The 18,250-nt window shown below is 36.5% G+C and overlaps 1 protein-coding gene across 6 annotated transcripts; it reads left to right on the top strand.

Moving 5' to 3' along the window:
• The first annotated feature begins 654 nt into the window (after positions 1-654).
• LOC104116820 (uncharacterized) lies at positions 655-15,891 on the top strand. 6 transcript variants are annotated; one of them, XM_070197039.1, is made up of 12 exons: positions 655-852; positions 2,181-2,280; positions 9,592-9,783; positions 9,887-10,074; positions 10,174-11,199; positions 11,292-11,369; positions 12,446-12,725; positions 12,807-13,006; positions 13,190-13,266; positions 14,396-14,497; positions 15,322-15,508; positions 15,594-15,891. In XM_070197039.1, exons 3-12 carry the CDS (start codon positions 9,612-9,614, stop codon positions 15,678-15,680), a joined length of 2,397 nt encoding a protein of 798 aa, XP_070053140.1. In that variant the 5' UTR covers positions 655-852; positions 2,181-2,280; positions 9,592-9,611; the 3' UTR covers positions 15,681-15,891. The 6 variants fall into 6 exon arrangements, with proteins under 6 accessions (XP_070053140.1, XP_070053139.1, XP_070053141.1 ...); XM_070197038.1 differs by having other exon boundaries at positions 9,521-9,783; XM_070197040.1 differs by lacking the exon at positions 2,181-2,280.
• Positions 15,892-18,250: the final 2,359 nt, after the last annotated feature.

The following is an 18,250-nucleotide window of genomic DNA, read 5'->3' as shown; positions in this document are numbered from 1 at the left end:
GCATATTGCAACAGCTTATTATTAATTTCAGTACTTGTATCCAAATACGTAACTGTTTATTTATTAAATCAGTTTCAACACTTAAAAGTGTTTTTCAGTACCTAATGCTCATCAGCGAAATCCAAACGGGCTCTCATGCGTATTTCGGAATGCTTTTAGGTTATAACGATCCGCAATGCAGAGCGTTTCCGCATTATTAAGTTAGTTGAGAAATCAATTATAAGAAATTTTTATAGCAAATACAAACTACGGAGTAAATCATTTATTACACTATTTAGTTTGATTATTCTTAGAAGTTATTTAAGATTTAACACACCTAGTAAGAAATTATTTGATTTGATAGCATAAATTATACGAGTATTTGACTAAGATAGTCATTTTTTTACTTAAATGAATAACTGTGACTACATATGCCATTTAAAGTAGTAAGGTTGGAACCAAAACTAGCTAAATAAGAGTAATTTCTGAGGTTTTTAAAGTGCCAAATATGTTTGATCAAACTTTTTTTAAAGTTAAACTAACAAAAAAAAAGGATGAGAAGAAGCATTTAACTGAAGAGTGAAAATCTTCTCTAAAGTATACGTAATTAAACTCCTTTTGATTCCAATAAGAAACAGAAAAAGAAAATAAGTACGGTTACAGGCACCCCAGTGTCTCTCCACTTCGCTTTCTTTTCCTGAACTCTAGAGCATTAAATATCATTCTAAAAACTTTCATAAGTTGTTTTCGCTCTGATTCTTCAAGTTTTCTCTAAATAGTTACTTACACAGTCACACTCTTCTCACCAGTTTCGCTCTCTCATCCTTTGAAGGTTTCTTATCCTCCTTCTCTTCTCACTTGAAACGTGAAGAGGTAATTTTTATTATCATTTTCACGCTTAATGATCGCTTCTTATGTTTTTTATTGAACGATTATGTGGATATTTGCATAGATATAGGTGTTTTATACGTGATCGTCTTTGAAAATCTCTGTTTTATCCATTATTATTTGAGTGCTGATGTACTTTCACTGTTCCTAGAAGCGATTAAGAGAAAAGTTTATTTTTCCTTTCTAACACTGTTTTTCCTTTAACTTTCTATTGGAATATATCTATAATGCTGTTTTCTCGGTGTAGTTTTTGCTATTCCTTTGCCTGGTTGTAGGTTAATATATTTCCTGCTGTTTGTTTTTATCTTTTATTTGAAGTGCAAGCTCTATTTAGACTAATACGAGAGCTTTTCCTCCTAAATTTCTGTTAAATTTTGTCTTCAGAATCATGTCTCATTTTAGAGAAGCAAAACAAGTTTTTCCTTTCGCGTAATGAAACTATCTCACTTTCAGGGTGAAGTTTTTCCAAACCTTCAGAAAGAAATGTTTTCCGCCAGATTTTGATTAGATTTCTGGTTTTGCTTTCAATTTTGGCTTTGAAATGGCAAACTAAGGGTTTCGCAGTAGCTGCTTCTGCTCTAGTAGGAGCTATGTCTGCTGCAGCATACATTTGTGTGATTTGTAAAGGAGTTGCGTTTTGTTTTGACTTGGTTCTTTCTGTTTTATTTGAGCAAATCGCATTTACTTGATTCCAAAAATTTTGCTCTTACGCTAGGCTTTTCGTATGTTTCAGTACTTGTCTAATGTATAAGATATTACTAGCGATGTTGTGCTGCTGCCTCAAGGTATAGAGCTGGACATTATTGTCTAATCTGCACATTGCAGTTTAGCAACAATTTGTTTCCTTTTTTTGCTTATGTATCTTGTGAAGTCATTATGGGTTGTTTGAGGTTAGATTTTTCAGTCTTGAAAAGAAGATTGTTTTTCTCAAATCTTGTGAAATATTTTGAGTTTGTCAAGCAACGGAGTAATAAGACCAAACTATTTGATTCTTAGAATGACATCACTGCGGTTAAGATTAATACAACCTGTTATAATTTGCAATTATAACTCCATAAAAGTTCTAAGCATTATGACTCCATAAGCTTACGTGGACTACTCTTGTTAACTTATGTTGTAGTTGTAGAATGTAGATTTTGGCCTACCTCTTCCTTTCTTACTTTTTGTTGCCGAGCTATTTTATTATCCTTGGCACATTGTCCGTTGTTCTGTTTCTCTAGAGCTGCTCAAAATTTCTATGAACTGTGTATTTTTTTTTTTTTGGCTCCATTGCTTTTTGTTTATAATGCTGTGACCTGTAAGCTTCTTTGTAGATAAAGGTTGTACTTGGAGGCCTTAACCCTCCACGGTCTTTCACTAGTTGCTGTATTTTCCTTCGCTTCAGTGATCAGTAGTCTACTTCCTGTGGTTTGTGTAAGTAATAATCAAACTTCCCTTTGTTTTACAGCAAGGAAGTTCTTTCAAGAGCAGCACAATCAGCATAATCTTGAACTTAAGTTAATCTTTGCATTTTCCTTTGCAATGGCTAAAATGTGGCCTTTGGTTGCCTTGAACAGGACTGTACCTAAAATAGCTTTGAATAAATATGAAATCGATAATTCATGCTTTACATGCGTAGTGTGATACTTCAAACCCACTGCTACAGTTTGTCACCTCCAATTTTGTAGTATTAAGATAGATTCCTATGTTTCACGCATCAATCATTCTTGAACTCATCCTTTTATAGAGGCTTTTTCCTTAGCTTGCTTGTAAGCTTTCATGGCTTATCATTGGTATCTAGGTCAAATAAATTATATCGATAGATTCCAGAAACTCTAGCAATAAAATTTTGATCGACAATTGAAATATTGTTAGTCCCGCCAATATTGCTGTATTTGTAAATAATAATTCTGCAAAATATAAGTTAACGTAATGAAACAGTAATTAATTCGAGCCCACTGAATTCACAGTGTTTCCTTAAGGAATTTAATCCCCTCCTAGTACCCAAGGTAATGGATTATTTCCTCCCAGGATAGAACGAATCACACACTGGTGTAGCGGTACTTCAAACCCCAGTGTTTCAGCGAACACAAAGTTCGGTAGCAAATCACACTTACAGTTGCTTTGTTTGAAGTTAAAACAATGCAGAACGAGGGAGTAGAAACTCAGAAAATCGTATGGAAATGCTGAGAGGAAGGAGTGCAATGTATAGCCAAATCTGTTGAGCGATTTTCAGTTTGTTGGTCTTGTGTATTGTGTGTTGTGTGTCTTTCTTCAACAACTGCTGCACATATATATAGCAGCCAGTGTTGAAGAAGAACAATCGTCCACCCTCCATGGTGGAGCAAGCATTAGCTTGTTTGTGGAGCAAGCACAATCATGGTGGGAAGAGCATTAGGCGGCTGCCTTGTGGTCAATACACGGATTGGAAAATATCCGTTACAAATGCGGATAATCTTACGTTAATATTTACTATTAACAAATAAATTTGGTCCAAAAAATTAATTAATCAATCGATCATTTGACCAAATCCAAATCCGAATCCGAATCCGAATCCGAATCCGAATCCGAATCCGAAGCCGTAGCCGTAGCCGAAGCCGAGCCGAGCGAGCGACCGACGACGACGACGGCGCGAGGCTTGCTTTTTTCTTAACTCTTTAAGAGCTACAAGAAGAGCAATTATATATATACCCACCAAAAATCTCTTCCTCTTCCAATATGGGACAATGTCTTATTGTCAAGAGGGGGAAACTTAAAATTTTACTCAAAAATTTCATTTTCCCTCTATTTCCCATTCACCCTCATTTTAAGACTATTTTATCTTAAAAACAAAAACCTCAACAATCCCCCACATGAATGGGGAATGGCTATATCACGGAAGTATGCATGGAAAAACTGTGTGATTTACAAGCAAGGATTAATCGCATCTGGATAAGTAGGTTTCCCTTTGAACTTTCCGTAGTAAACTTATGTCGGATATACTCGGTCAATCGGTAGATTTGATATCTTTGAACCGTCGATCTTTGGTGTATACCTAGACAACCATAAGTCACACAATCAACCCTTAACCGTCTTTGGTTCTCATTGTTGTGTTCGTTTCAGTCATGAACACCGCCTGGTTTCATAAGTGCGTAGAGAACTGGCCTTACAAAGTTCTCCTTGAAGCGGCTAACACTTCACACTTACATAGGTGATTTCTAAACGTGTCATCCTGTAGATACACTATTTGATATACCTCGTATCAAATTTAGAAATCATTAAAAAGCCTTAATGCTTTATCCTTGGTACTGAACATTGTCTCATCACGAGAATGGACTTAAATTTTATTTGACAATGTTGAACCGTCATTAATGACTTTGTTTGATCTCCTTGAACCTAGATCTTGGGATTTCCAGTCTTCTAGGTAGAGTTACCGCCACAGTGACTTGTTCTCGGCCATAGCCCCATTCCCCTTGATGATTTCTCAACTACCTCTCTAGTTAGGCCTTTTGTAAGTGGATCCGACACATTATCACTTGACTTTACATAGTCAATTGTGATAATTCCTCTAGAGAGTAATTGCCTAACGGTTTTATGTCTTCGTCGTATATGACGAGATTTACCGTTATACATGACGCTCCCAGCCCTTCCAATTGCCGCTTGACTATCACAATGTATGCATATTGGTGCCAACGGTTTGGGCCAAAATGGAATGTCTTCCAAGAAATTCCGGAGCCATTCAGCTTCTTCACCGGCTTTATCTAAGGCTATGAATTCAGCCTCCATTGTAGAGCGGGCAATACATGTTTGTTTGGACGACTTCCAAGATACCGCTCCTCCACCAATAGTGAATACATATCCACTTGTGGACTTAGAATCAGTTGAACCGGTGATCCAATTTGCATCACAGTATCCCTCAATCACCGCAGGGAAATTACTGTAGTGCAATTCAAAGTTCTGGGTATGTTCTAAATATCCCAAAACTCGTTTCATTGCCATCCAATGAGATTGGCCTGGATTGCTCGTATATCGACTCAGTTTACTTATAGCACAAGCTATATCTGGTCGTGTACAATTCATGATATACATTAAGCATCCCAACACACGAGCATAATCCAATTGTGATATGCTTTGGCCTTTATTCTTTGCTAATGCAAGATTCACGTCAATTGGAGTCTTTGCAACTTTAAAGCCCAAGTGCTTGAATTTTTCAAGTACTGTCTTAATATAATGAGATTGTGACAATGCCAGACCTTGAGGAGTCTTATGGATCTTAATTCCCAGAATTAAATCAGCAACTCCCAAGTCTTTCATATCAAACTTGCTATTGAGCATACGCTTAGTAGCATTTATGTTGGCAATGTCATTACTCATTATCAGCATATCATCCACATATAGGCAAACAATGACTATGTGATTTGGAACATTTTTAATGTACACACATTTATCACATTCATTTATCTTAAAACCATTTGACAACATTGTTTGGTCAAATTTCGCATGCCATTGTTTGGGTGCTTGTTTTAGTCCGTAAAGAGACTTAACAAGTCTACATACCTTCTTTTCTTTACCTGGAACCACAAACCCTTCAGGTTGTTCCATGTAAATTTCTTCCTCCAACTCTCCATTTAAGAAGGCCGTCTTAACATCCATTTGATGAATTTCAAGACCATACACTGCAGCTAATGCTACTAACATCCGTATGGACGTAATTCTTGTAACTGGAGAGTATGTATCAAAGTAGTCTAGACCTTCTCGTTGTCTATACCCTTTGACTACGAGTCTTGCCTTGAATTTATCAATAGTGCCATCATCTTTGATTTTTCTCTTAAAAATCCATTTAGAACCCAAAGGTTTATTTCCAGGAGGAAGATCAACCAATTCCCATGTATGGTTGTTCAATATGGATTCTATTTCACTATTGACTGCCTCTTTCCAAAACAATGATTCCGAAGAAGTCATAGCTTCTTTAAATGTTTGAGGCTCATTCTCCAATAAGAAAGTCACAAAATCTGGTCCAAATGAAGTAGACGTTCTTTGACGTTTACTACGTCTTGGATCCTCCTGATTACATGTACTTTCTTTTGTTTCTTCCCGAGGTCGTTTAGATCCTTCACCAAACGACTCACATTCCTTTTTATACGGATATATATTTTCAAAGAACTCAGCGTTATCTGATTCTATAACCGTATTATTATGAATGTCGGGATTTTCTGATTTATGAATCAGAAATCGATATGCTTTACTATTTGTCGCATATCCTATGAAAACACAATCAACGGTTTTCGGTCCTATCTTTACCCTTTTGGGTTTAGGAACTTGCACTTTTGCCAAATACCCCCACACTTTAAAATAATTCAAGTTGGGCTTCCTTCCTTTCCATTTTTCATATGGAATGGATTGTATTTTGCTATGGGGCACTCGATTTAATATTCGATTAGCCGTAAGAATGGCTTTCCCCCACAAGTTCTGTGGCAAACCAGAACTTATCAACAACGCATTCATCATCTCCTTTAATGTGCGATTCTTTCTTTCCGCAATCCCATTAGATTGGGGCGTGTAAGGGGCTGTTGTTTGATGAATAATTCCATATTTTAAACATATTTCTTCAAAAGGAGATTCATATTCACCACCCCTATCACTTCTTATCATTTTTACTTTCTTGTTAAGTTGCGTTTCAACTTCATTTTTGTATTGCCTGAATGCGTCTATTGCTTCATCTTTACTATTCAGTAAGTAAACATAGCAATATCGAGTACCATCGTCAATAAAAGTTATGAAATACTTCTTTCCACCGCGAGATGGTATTGACTTCATGTCACAAATATCTGTGTGAATTAAGTCTAAAGGATTTGAATTCCTTTCAACTGACTTATAAGGATGTTTAACATACTTAGATTCCACACATGTTTGACATTTTGATTTTTCGCATTCAAACTTGGGCAGTACTTCCAAGTTAATCATTTTCCGCAAGGTTTTATAATTGACATGACCCAAACGTACATGCCATAAATTATTTGACTCAAGTAAGTAAGAAGAAGCTGAAATATTATTATTGTTTTCCACAACCATTACATTCAGATTGAAAAGGCCCTCGGTGAGGTAACCTTTTCCTACAAATATTTCATTCTTACTAATGACAACCTTGTTGGACACAAAAATGCACTTAAATCGTGCTTAACAAGAAGTCCAGTAGAGACTAAATTCTTTCTCATTTCGGGAACATGAAGGACATTGTTCAAAGTCATGACCTTGCCAGAAGTCATTTTCAGAAATATCTTCCCATATCCTTCAACTTTTGCTGTTGAAGCATTTCCCATATAAGCTGTCTCTCCGGGTCCAGCAGGAGCATAAGTAGCAAAAGGTTCTCTAACTGCACAAACATGGCGAGTGGTTCCTGAATCAAACCACCACAGTTTAGGATTTCCCACCAAGTTACATTCAGAAAGTATGGCACACAAGTTATCAACATCATCATGCTTTACTACCATGTTTGCTTGACCCCTTTTCTTGTCTTTCTTCGGAGCACGACACTCCGTAGATTTGTGTCCAGTTTTCCCACAGTTGTAGCAGTTTCCACTGAACCGCTTCTTGCTTGGGTTGTATTTCGGACCAGAAGCCTTCTTCCTCTTTTTGTTAGCTTCAACAATATTTGCTCTCATTATTGTTGAATTTCCACGGCCTCTCCTTTCAGCAGCTTTATTGTCCTCTTCGATTCTCAACCGAACAATGAGATCTTCAAGGGACATTTCCTTTCGTTTGTGTTTCAAATAATTTTTGAAGTCCTTCCACAACGGAGGCAACTTCTCAATCATTGCTGCTACTTGGAATGCTTCGTTGATGACAAGACCTTCAGCAAGTAGATCATGAATAATCACTTGCAATTCCTGGACTTGGGTAATAACAGACTTGCTATCTACCATTTTGTAGTCCAAAAATTTTGCGGCAACGAATTTCTTCATCCCGGCATCTTCAGTTTTATATTTCTTTTCAAGCGCATTCCACAATTCTTTTGACGTCTCCACGCTACTGTATACATTATACAGATTATCATCCAGTCCACTAAGAATATAATTCTTGCATAAAAAATCAGAATGCTTCCACGCTTCAATCACGAGAAAGCGTTCATTTTCTGGAGTTTTATCTGGCAGATCAGGAACATCTTCCTTGATGAACTTCTGTAGACATAACGTAGTTAAGTAGAAGAACATCTTCTGCTGCCAGCGCTTGAAATCAATCCCGAAAAATTTTTCGGGTTTTTCTGCCGGTGCCAACGCCGGTGTTCGGCTTGTCGATGCGTTGGCAGTCACCATTGGAACAGCTTGGTTTTCCCACCATGATTGACCACAAGGCAGCCGCCTAATGCTCTTCCCACCATGATTGTGCTTGCTCCACAAACAAGCTAATGCTTGCTCCACCATGGAGGGTGGACGATTGTTCTGGTGGGAAAAGCATTAGGCTCCACCCTAGCATTAGTTTCCACACTAGCAGCCAGTGTTGAAGAAGAACAATCGTCCACCCTCCATGGTGGAGCAAGCATTAGCTTGTTTGTGGAGCAAGCACAATCATGGTGGGAAGAGCATTAGGCGGCTGCCTTGTGGTCAAAAGCCGTAGCCGAAGCCGAAGCCGAGCCGAGCGAGCGAGCGACGACGACGACGGCGCGAGGCTTGCTTTCTTCTTAACTCTTTAAGAGCTACAAGAAGAGCAATTATATATATACCCACCAAAAATCTCTTCCTCTTCCAATATGGGACAATGTCTCATTGTTAAGAGGGGAAAACTTAAAATTTTACTCAAAAATTTCATTTTCCCTCAATTTCCCATTCACCCTCATTTTAAGACTATTTCATCTTAAAAACAAAAACCTCAACAAATATTTCAGCAGAGAGTCTTATCATCCTATTAGATTTTGTCTCAACCACATTCTTTTCCTCGGTAACAACAATTACCATGGAATTGTACTTACATATTCTCCCAATTTCCCCCCTATTAGTGCTTCCTACGCACAAAATGTTTCTCTTGGTTACTTCTTCCTTTCTGTGTTTGTTCATATGATGCACTTAACTAGTGATTGGATTTGTGATCTCAAGATAGTACATGTTTTCTCAATCTGGATTCTGGACATCTTTGTTTACTCGTTTTGGTCATTAAAACACATAGGAGTACATTGTAGAACCTCTGACATTAATTACTAGTGATGTTACTTTGTTTTTCTCTTCTACTACAAAGCACAGAGAACATTTATGAAGTCGGCCTTATACAAAGTTTCCTAAATGCTATCACAAGTTAATGCATCATCGTGCATTTCGAATTCACACTGATGATAAGCTTGTAATTCTTCCCAAAGCCCTTAACAGGAAGGCCACCTTTTTTGCTCATAAGAAACAAGTATCTGCTATTTCATCCCTAAACGTCTTTCATGGCATGCTTTTTAACATTGTTAATGCTCATAAAAAGTACTTGAACCTTGTATTCCCTCCTTCATGATTGCATATAAACATTTTAACATACTTATGATATATGTGGATTTGACACTGGCTTGCATCAAGTGTTTTTTTTGTTCTTCTCATCAATACTTTAATTCTCGAAAATAAAGAGTTAATGATAGAGGCAGAAGCGAGCTTTACTTAGTGTGTGATCTTTAGTCTTTTCTGGTAGTTGTTGAGTGCTAACTAGTACAGATCAAGCTGTGCAGGTTTGACGAGAATTGTGATTACCAACTCTTTCAAGTCATAGGCTTCAACATCCTTGCTCCTCGACTGGCAGGTCATTTATGTTAAAAAAGAATGGGGGCTGGGAGAAAGACAACAACACTCGCTCTTAAGGAGAAAACCAAATCCATGTCGACAGTTAACTGTGGTGCATCAGCTAGGAATCTGAGAAAGGCCGACCTTGGAGCAGTAATTTTTGGATGCACGCATGTCACGCATAAGGAATGCCTGCTCAAACAGCTGTTTGGTTAGTTTTCTATTATCAGACTCTTGTATTGGTACGATTTTATCGGGTGAAGATTGCACAACAGTTAGATAAACCTTTATTTTTTACTTGACCTTGTTAACAGGTCTACCAGAACCTCATTTCTCGTATGTGAAGAAAATCAGCATGGGTTTAACACTATTCCTATTCAACTATAGTGATCGTAAGCTCCATGGCATCTTTGAGGCTGCTAGCCCTGGACAATTGAATATCAATCCATATGGGTGGACTAAGACTTCTGATGGATCAGAAAGTACAGCATATCCAGCACAGGTACAAGAATTTGTCCTACTTTCTTTGGTTTGCTAGTTTTTCTGTAATTTACTAGCAAATCCAGGTTACTAACCCTAGTGTGCTCTCTTCTTTGAAAAGGTAAGAATCCGAGTGCGGCAAAGGTATTGTCCCTTGACTGAAGATCAGTTTGCCTCAATCATTGGCGACAACTATTATGCGCGAGGACTCTTTTGGTTTGAGCTGGATCGAAGCCAAACCAGAAGATTGGTTGACTTGTTTTCATCTTTGCCAGCGTTAGATGAAGCTACTGGCCTTCTAAAGTCATCTTTGAGGAACAATCTTTTCAAAAGTCTACCAATGACTAGACAAGTAGATGCAGTAGGTGAAATGAAAGACCGGCATTCAGAGGAAAGACCGGATCACTTGGATCACAGTGGTTGGGCAGATGCTTCCATTGGTACTACTAGGAAGCTAAATTGTGGGAATTCTGTGCTAGGAAGCACTGGTGCATCTACAGCAGTAATCGAACCCAAGTCTTATACACAGAAGTTGTGGAGTTCATTGTTTAAATCTTCAGCTTCAGACATGGATAAGTTAGATGCAACTTCTGACATGGACAAGATAGATCCGCTGCTGAGCTCATCTTCAAGTCCCACTTCACCACCCTCAGATAAAAATAGAATGGATTGGGAATTATGCCTTTCATCTTCTGTTGACAAAGAAGGGCATAAGTATCAGGCGTGGGACTTAGCGGATCATGAAGAACCTGTTGAATTGACATCGAGATTTATCTATTCTTCACTGCAGAACGAGTCAATCTCCCCCAGTCAGCAGAGCAAGTTGTTTGAAAGGCAATACACAGAACAAGAGAGTGAGCATTCTGAAATCACTACTTCTGAGTTGAATCTTCAGCAGATGAATGAACTGAAAATTGAATGGGAGTCACCGTGTGGAGAAAGTCAGAATTCAGAATCCTCTACGGGCAATGATAATGTCGAAATGCCGGATGATGGACCAAAAAGTCTGATGGGCTTAAAGGAGGAAGAAAGAGATACTTCTCAGACATTTTTATCTGTTAACATTGGTTCTGAAGATAGAAATTCCGAAGTGCTGGAGATACCCCAACAAGTGGACCCTTCTGAACTTTTAGCCGTTGTAGCTAAGGTAAATTAAATTGTTCCTTTGACCGGTCTGGTTTGCCTGAACTTTCCTCCCTTTTGCTGCTACTAATAGACCATAATAAATTATCTTTGAAGTTAATTGGAGAAGTGGAGGGATTGAAGAGGTCTAAGTTGGAACAAGACCTGAAAATAATGTCTTTGGAGCAAGAGCTGGTATGTGCATGCCACTCTCTGAAACCTAATTTTTTTATTGTGCTGGTTCATTTAATGCTCAAATATGTTTTGTCCTAGAATCCTCCTTGCACCTTCTGTTTCAGCTATGAACTCTTTTGGTTGGGGATCTCCTTTTTCTTAAGTGAATAATTCTTTCGGATACTAATTTATAATTTAGTACTAAGCCTAAAAGATGTAGTATAAGATGTTCTCTTGTAGTATACTGGAAACTGTTTCCAAAGGCCATCGTTTACCCTTCTTATGCAACCCTTTTCCTACTTCATTCTCAAAACACGCAAATGACTCGACATGTTCCCCAAAAGATAATAAGCAATTTAACTCTTCTTTTAATAGTCCCCTCAGAAAAAAAATTAGTCGTATGTCAAGTTAGACGGTTAAAATGGCATGGAGTGTATTTCTGTCAAAAAATAATAAAGGGGGCCATGGAGTGTCATTTAGTATTTTGTAAAGGATACATATTGATCTACATGTTACCTTTTGTTTTTTAGTAATAAAATAGGGGAAAATAATTATGAAGAGTATTGTGGTTTACATGGAGCCTTTTTTTTGTTGGATGGTTTATTCTCATACCTTAAGAAAATGGAAGTTATTTTGGCAGAGAAGAGGAGACATGGACATTAAATTTGAATCTGAGGCAGCTTGGGCGTTGCGTCTCCCCAAGGATGTTTGTATAGAGAATCAACTGCAATTATTTATAGGGTGTCACAGACGTTTCTGGGCTTTTGAGCTAACCAATTCCATGTTAATTATGCACTAAAATCGGATACTTCTAGAGAAGGCTTCCAAATATTTTTATGGTTTACTCTAGTTATGTTATGGCTTATTTACTGAAATGTCTTCCTAATTGGTGCTTATGTCCCTAAGATGTGAACTTTGCCTAAAATTATCTATTTGTATCTTTGTGTTTGGTCATAGTTCTGAGAGGTAGCCAACAGAACGTAAAAGTAAGAAATTTCTATGCTAATGCTAAACCTGCTACAGTGAATTGACCTTCTTTTCCCTTGAATTATATGAGCTTTCAGTTCCTCAAATTTATGTGCTTGTTACATTATCAGGTTCATTCCAGATTGGAGCTTCGACAGTTGATGAACATGCATAATAGATTGGAACCCGAGCCATTGTATTCCTCAAGGAATTTTGAGGAATCTGTGGTCATTGTAGGAGGATATGATGGTTCTTCATGGCTTCCATCCTTGGATTCCTACTTCCCTTTGCACGATCGTGTGGAAACACTTAGCCCAATGACCTTTTCAAGGTCGCATGCATCGTCAGTGAAATTAAATGGTGAATATTTTGTACTTGGTGGGGTATATGGTGATGTGTGGTTCAATACAGGTATAAGAATCGGGATTGTTTCTTCCACTATTTTTGTCTGTTTACAATAGAAATATGTTAACAATATTTGCTCATTTCTAGTTGAATCATACAGTCCATTGAGAAATCAATGGATACAACAACCTTCCCTAAATGAGAAGAAGGGGAGCTTAGCTGGAGCTTCTTTGAATGATAAAATTTTTGCTATTGGTGGTGGAAATGGTGCTCAATGTTTTTCAGAGGTGGAAATGTTTGATTTTAACATTGGAAATTGGATCTCTGCTCGGGCAATGATGAAAAAGGTATCATACAGTTATTTACAGTTTGCGCTGTTGTACATGAGTGATTTATGTTGGTAACACCAAGCATGTTGATCTGTTAACTAGAAGAGTGTCTTATTTTTCCTTAGATAAGCTAGATGCAAGTATGATTTATCCTGAAGTTTGCTCAGTTCAACTGACATGGGTTGTTTGCATCTTTTGCAGCGGTTTGCTGCTGCAGCAGCAGATATTCATGGTGCTATATATGTTGTTGGTGGTTATGATGGGAAGGCTTATCTGAAGTAAGAATCAGTAGCGTTGCTAATTTGTATCTTTTGTCTTTCAGTCTTCCTTAAGCCTCGAGTTCCCGTGATTTTCCTGTAATTCATTATAGTCATCCATTGTTGCATGCGTCAAATCATATCCACTTTATTGTGTAGCACGTCTCTATGAAGCATCTGTGCCTCCCCCCGGGCATAAGTCCATACCTGTGTTTTTATATATCCAGTTTGTTTAGAAACTTAGTTTATAGGTAACCCTGTCATCTTATGTAGGACGGTGTAATTGTGTAGGTTATTCTTAAATCCCTTTGTCTTTTCTGATCAAGTAAGGTTTATTCTTTTTACGTTAACTAAGCTTGTTTTGTATCTATAGTAGAAGGCCGAAATAAAATTCAGAATATCAATTTTCTATATAAAACAAGTAACATCCTTACGCGTTAATAGACTAGCATTGCATTTCTCTTAGTTCCATAAGTCCGCTGTGATTACCTCAATAGTGAAGCATACATAGATTTTGGGAAAGTCATACACTCTGCTTGGTGCACATTTTTCCCCGTATGGCATTTTCAGCTCCTAGTTAGAAGGTTAACCATTCATGAGTTTTTGTTTTCCATGCTGTAATTTGAACCTATTTTGAAGAGTTATCACGTCTTAGTCTTGGAACCAACAATTACTAAGCTACTAGTATATTCACTATAAGAAGTTCCAAGTCTCAGAGACGTGAAATGGACGAATTGAAATACCCTCTCCAGTTTGAATAAAACAAAGCTGAAAATTTATAAAGTGCTTGTGTGGTGCATGAAGCTTTACTTTCGATAGCATGTAGAGTTTTTAGATTAAAGTACTCGTTACAACAAAAATTTTGGAGTTCAATACAATAACATTTCTTCTTCTGTATAAACAGTTTCCGGGGAGAAAATCTTGATGTTTATTAGTCTATACATATTAGCAATTATGGAATGCTATTAACACATCAAAAGTTTATGTGGTGGTTCACATCAAATGTGACTGGTAATGCTTCATATTACGGTTTTATTGAGTGTGGATGTATGACCATATGGTGCTTTTACCTAATAATGCCACTTATTTTGATTTAGATTCTGTTCCGAGTCCATCTGTGTCTGACTGTGATATTTTGTGTAACACTTAGATCTGGTGAAAGATTCGACCCGAGGGAACAAACATGGACTACAGTTGGAAGCATGAAAACGAGGAGGGGATGCCACTCTTTGGTTGCCTATAATGAGAAGTTGTAAGTCCATTTCTGTTTGACGCCTCTCTTAGATATGTTAATTTTGCCATCAAACTCTTTTAACTGTGTTTCATGGTCCTCAAATGATTGTTAGATGGAAGGTGATGTGTTAGCACGGTAACTTTGTCCCTTCTTGTGGGTTTTTTTAATAGCAGGTTTAAGGTAATGGGTGATACCAGAAACATTTGGGACGGGTAAGGATAGGATTCAGCTTTTGACTATTACTTGATTTTCTGGGAAATCTAAGCGGTAGCCCATTGGAAACACCAGTTAATACCATATACAATTAAAATATTTATTTTATTCTATATACCTACTTTATAAATATATTTTACCATGTATATTTACTTTATAAATTTATTTGACCCTATACCTACTGTATAGTAATGTTGATTATTTATCCGGCGTTGAAGACATTCGGAATTTTATCTCTGAGGACACTTTTTTAGTTAGTGATAGGAATGGAGACAGCTATTCCATCTATTTTGATATTGAAAATCAGATTTTTGAGATTGACAGTGATCATTTTTTTCTGAGTGAACTAGAAAGTTCTTTTCATTGATATCGAAACTCAAATTATCTGAATAATAGATTTAGGGGCGAATAAAATATTGTATTCTAAATTAGAATATTGTGGCATGTTTGGTGTGGATATTGTATTCCAAATTAGAATATTATAGTATGTTTGGTTTGAATACTGTATTCCAAATTAAAAAATTGTGGAATGTTTTGTTTGAATACTGGACATCAGAAGGTCCTGATTTTATGGTTGTACATTGTGCTTGGAGATCATTATAACCGGACATATAAATTTATTCTTGCAGATATGCCTTGGGCGGTTATGACGGAGACAACATGGTTTCATCTGTTGAGATACTTGATCCGCGATTTGGTTCATGGGTGATGGGAGAGCAGATGAGCAGTCCCAGGGGTTACTCCGGAGCAGCTGTGGTGGGAGGAAATATATGGGTAATTGGCGGAGTGAACGATCATGAGGAAGTTCTAGATACGGTATATTACTTTATTTATCACTTCCGGCTTGATTTAGAATATCTATCTATTCTTTGCCTCGTAAGTTGCATGCAATTGATGGCAGATTGACTGCTTTGAAGATGGCTACGGTTGGCAGATGACTAACTCAGGGTCTTTAGGGAAGAGATGTTTCTTCTCTGCCATTGTGTGATGAATTTGGCAAAAATATTTGAACATTTTGGTGATAATTCAAATAGCTAGTGGTGATGCCAGAGGCGGATCCAGGATTTGAAGGTAGCGGGTACCGCAATTTTCTTTAATGTACACCTTCTAATAACTAATATAGAGTTTGTTCGGTTCATTTTTCTTAAGCTTATTCGGGCAATTTGCAAATATAAAAATTACATCTCTTTTTCAGACCCTATTTGTGGGATTTCATTGGGTATGTTGTCGTATGAAAATTATATATCAGACATCAAGAAGCAAATAATTAGCATTTTAAAGGAGTCACACCTTTATTATTAACATTATAAGTAAAATCAGTATTTTCACTAGGGAACTATATTTATTTTGGTATGCTAAAAATAAATTTGCACAAGTAAAATAACATCTTCAATAAGAGAATTTCACCAATCAGAATAAGAAAAATATAATCTTCAGTAAATAAATTATACACCATAAATAAATGCAAAATTAGATAAATTTTAAGATCCCAAAAATTAAAATTATAAATCTCATGTTTTTCTAGGCAATGCATGCAAAATATTCATCATATTTTAATAGTAAAGAGATTTTAATTGTATTTAATAATCATAAAATAGCACAAATTATTATATTATAATAGAAAAAGAAATTATAAAAAATGAGTCTGATCCCAATCCAAAATTCCTATCAAGACCCAAGTTTTTTTATATTTGAAAGAAAAAAACTAAAAGATTTGAGATTAAGAGAAATGCTTATTTTATGGAATTTTTAAATTTTGGAGGCTCTTTTTTTGAGTGTTCTTGCTAAAGATCACAGATAAAATAATAAATTGGAGGAAAAAATATTAAAAATAATAAACGACAAATAGGAAATTAGGAGGTAGCCGAAAAGGAAAATGATTGGGATAAAGAAAATAAAAAGCGCAACAAAAAAAAAAAGTAAATTCGAACTTGAATTTTACACACGAGAAAAGTTTTCAGAAATATCTACCAACCATGGCACATTTGTCTAGTTTGCGACTGGGGGTGACATGATCATATATTTAATCTAGTTTAAAAATTTTTTTACATAAATATATGATAATTTTATCAACCTAGCAGGTGATATACCACCCCACCCTAAAGGGTGGATCCGTCCATGGGTGATGTTGTTACCATGATGCAGGCTATGATGATATCACTGCACATATTGTTTATCTAGAACTGTAAATGATACAAGTACAATCAAACTTCTCTTTAACAGTTATCCTCTATAATAGCACTTCAATATATTGACACTTTGCAGTCGATTTTTTATGTTATGTTATAATATATGTTCTCTATAACAACACTTCACTATAATAATCAAAAAATATTCGGACAAATAAACCTATTATTGAGAGGTTTGACTTCATATAGTTATATACACACTGGTACACAAGCATGCTATGCTCATGTGTGACAGTGTGATTGTCTTTTAACTCCGTGCTTTTCCTGCTTGATTGAAATTATGATATATACATTACTACATTCTCTTAGCTACGCGCAGACAATTTTAGTGAAACTTAGGATGATCTTTTCATATTTGAGAAAATCCCAGCTTCGAATCATGTGCTTGAAGTGCAACACTATTAATGGTCTTTTATCACTTCTCTTTTTATTCATTTATTTGAATGTGTAAGGATAGAATTTCTCCACATGTATCTTCGTAATGTGAGATAGGTTTCGTCGATACCTCTAGCAAAAAGAGACAATTACTAGTTCTAAACTTTTCTTCTTCATTCCCACAAAAGCTCTTTGGTGTAACGGGTTTTTTCTAGAGTCTCTCCTGCTGCTCTAGGCTAAATATTACAGTACTATTAATTTCACTAATTTTTCTTTTTTTTAAAAAACTAAAATTAACTTCCTGAAGTAGAAATGTTTTTAATCATTATTGATTATTACTTCTTTGTGTTCCTATAAAGAAATGGAATCGACCTTTGAAGCAAGATAACTTTATCAGTTTTCTGCATAAAGTTATGGTAAGTCGTGAGCACGTAGTTTTTTAAATTTAGTCATAGGCTGGGGTAAATTTAAAGCAGTTGGGAAAAAATTAAATAAGAATACCAAATTCTCTTTTAACATTCTCATACATGTTGGTATAATTGATCAAGGCTTGCTCAAAAGCCGATATACACTTCCAGAGAGAGAAAGACCCATCTCTCTCTAACTAGACACTAACCCCCCAGCCACCCAAGTATGGCCACATCCCCATTCCCAATTAGTAACCCACCCATCGGAAAACCACCAGAATCCCCTGATATACCAAATTTAGATCCAAACTCTGCTATGGACGAAGACAACACGGATAAAAATTCCTTCAAGGAAGCCTTATTCGATAAAAAACTGGTCTCCTCCACAAGCTATGATCCACTCCAATCAAGTTTGCACACACATGCCTTTGAATTAAACCCCGAGAACATATCAATCCCATTGTCAATTGAGGATAAAATCAGACTCTACAAACCTTAGAAATACTCTTTGATTATCAAACTATTTGGAGAAAAAAATCTCACACCACTTACTCAAGGCCAAACCCTCCAATCTATGGAAACCAAAT

This window comes from Nicotiana tomentosiformis, chromosome 3 (assembly GCF_000390325.3).
Source record: "Nicotiana tomentosiformis chromosome 3, ASM39032v3, whole genome shotgun sequence".
Taxonomy (NCBI): Eukaryota; Viridiplantae; Streptophyta; class Magnoliopsida; order Solanales; family Solanaceae; genus Nicotiana; species Nicotiana tomentosiformis.
Note: the sequence above shows the minus strand (reverse complement) of the source record. Positions and strands in the feature narration are given on the sequence as shown.

Excerpts from the sequence above, each read along its gene's own strand:
- LOC104116820 (XM_070197040.1), top strand. The coding sequence starts at position 9,612 with ATGGGGGCTGGGAGAAAGACAACAACACTCGCTCTTAAGGAGAAAACC. Across the intron at positions 11,200-11,291 it reads TTTTAGCCGTTGTAGCTAAG|TTAATTGGAGAAGTGGAGGG; the intron begins GTAAATTAAATT and ends TTATCTTTGAAG. Across the intron at positions 11,370-12,445 it reads TGTCTTTGGAGCAAGAGCTG|GTTCATTCCAGATTGGAGCT; the intron begins GTATGTGCATGC and ends TTACATTATCAG.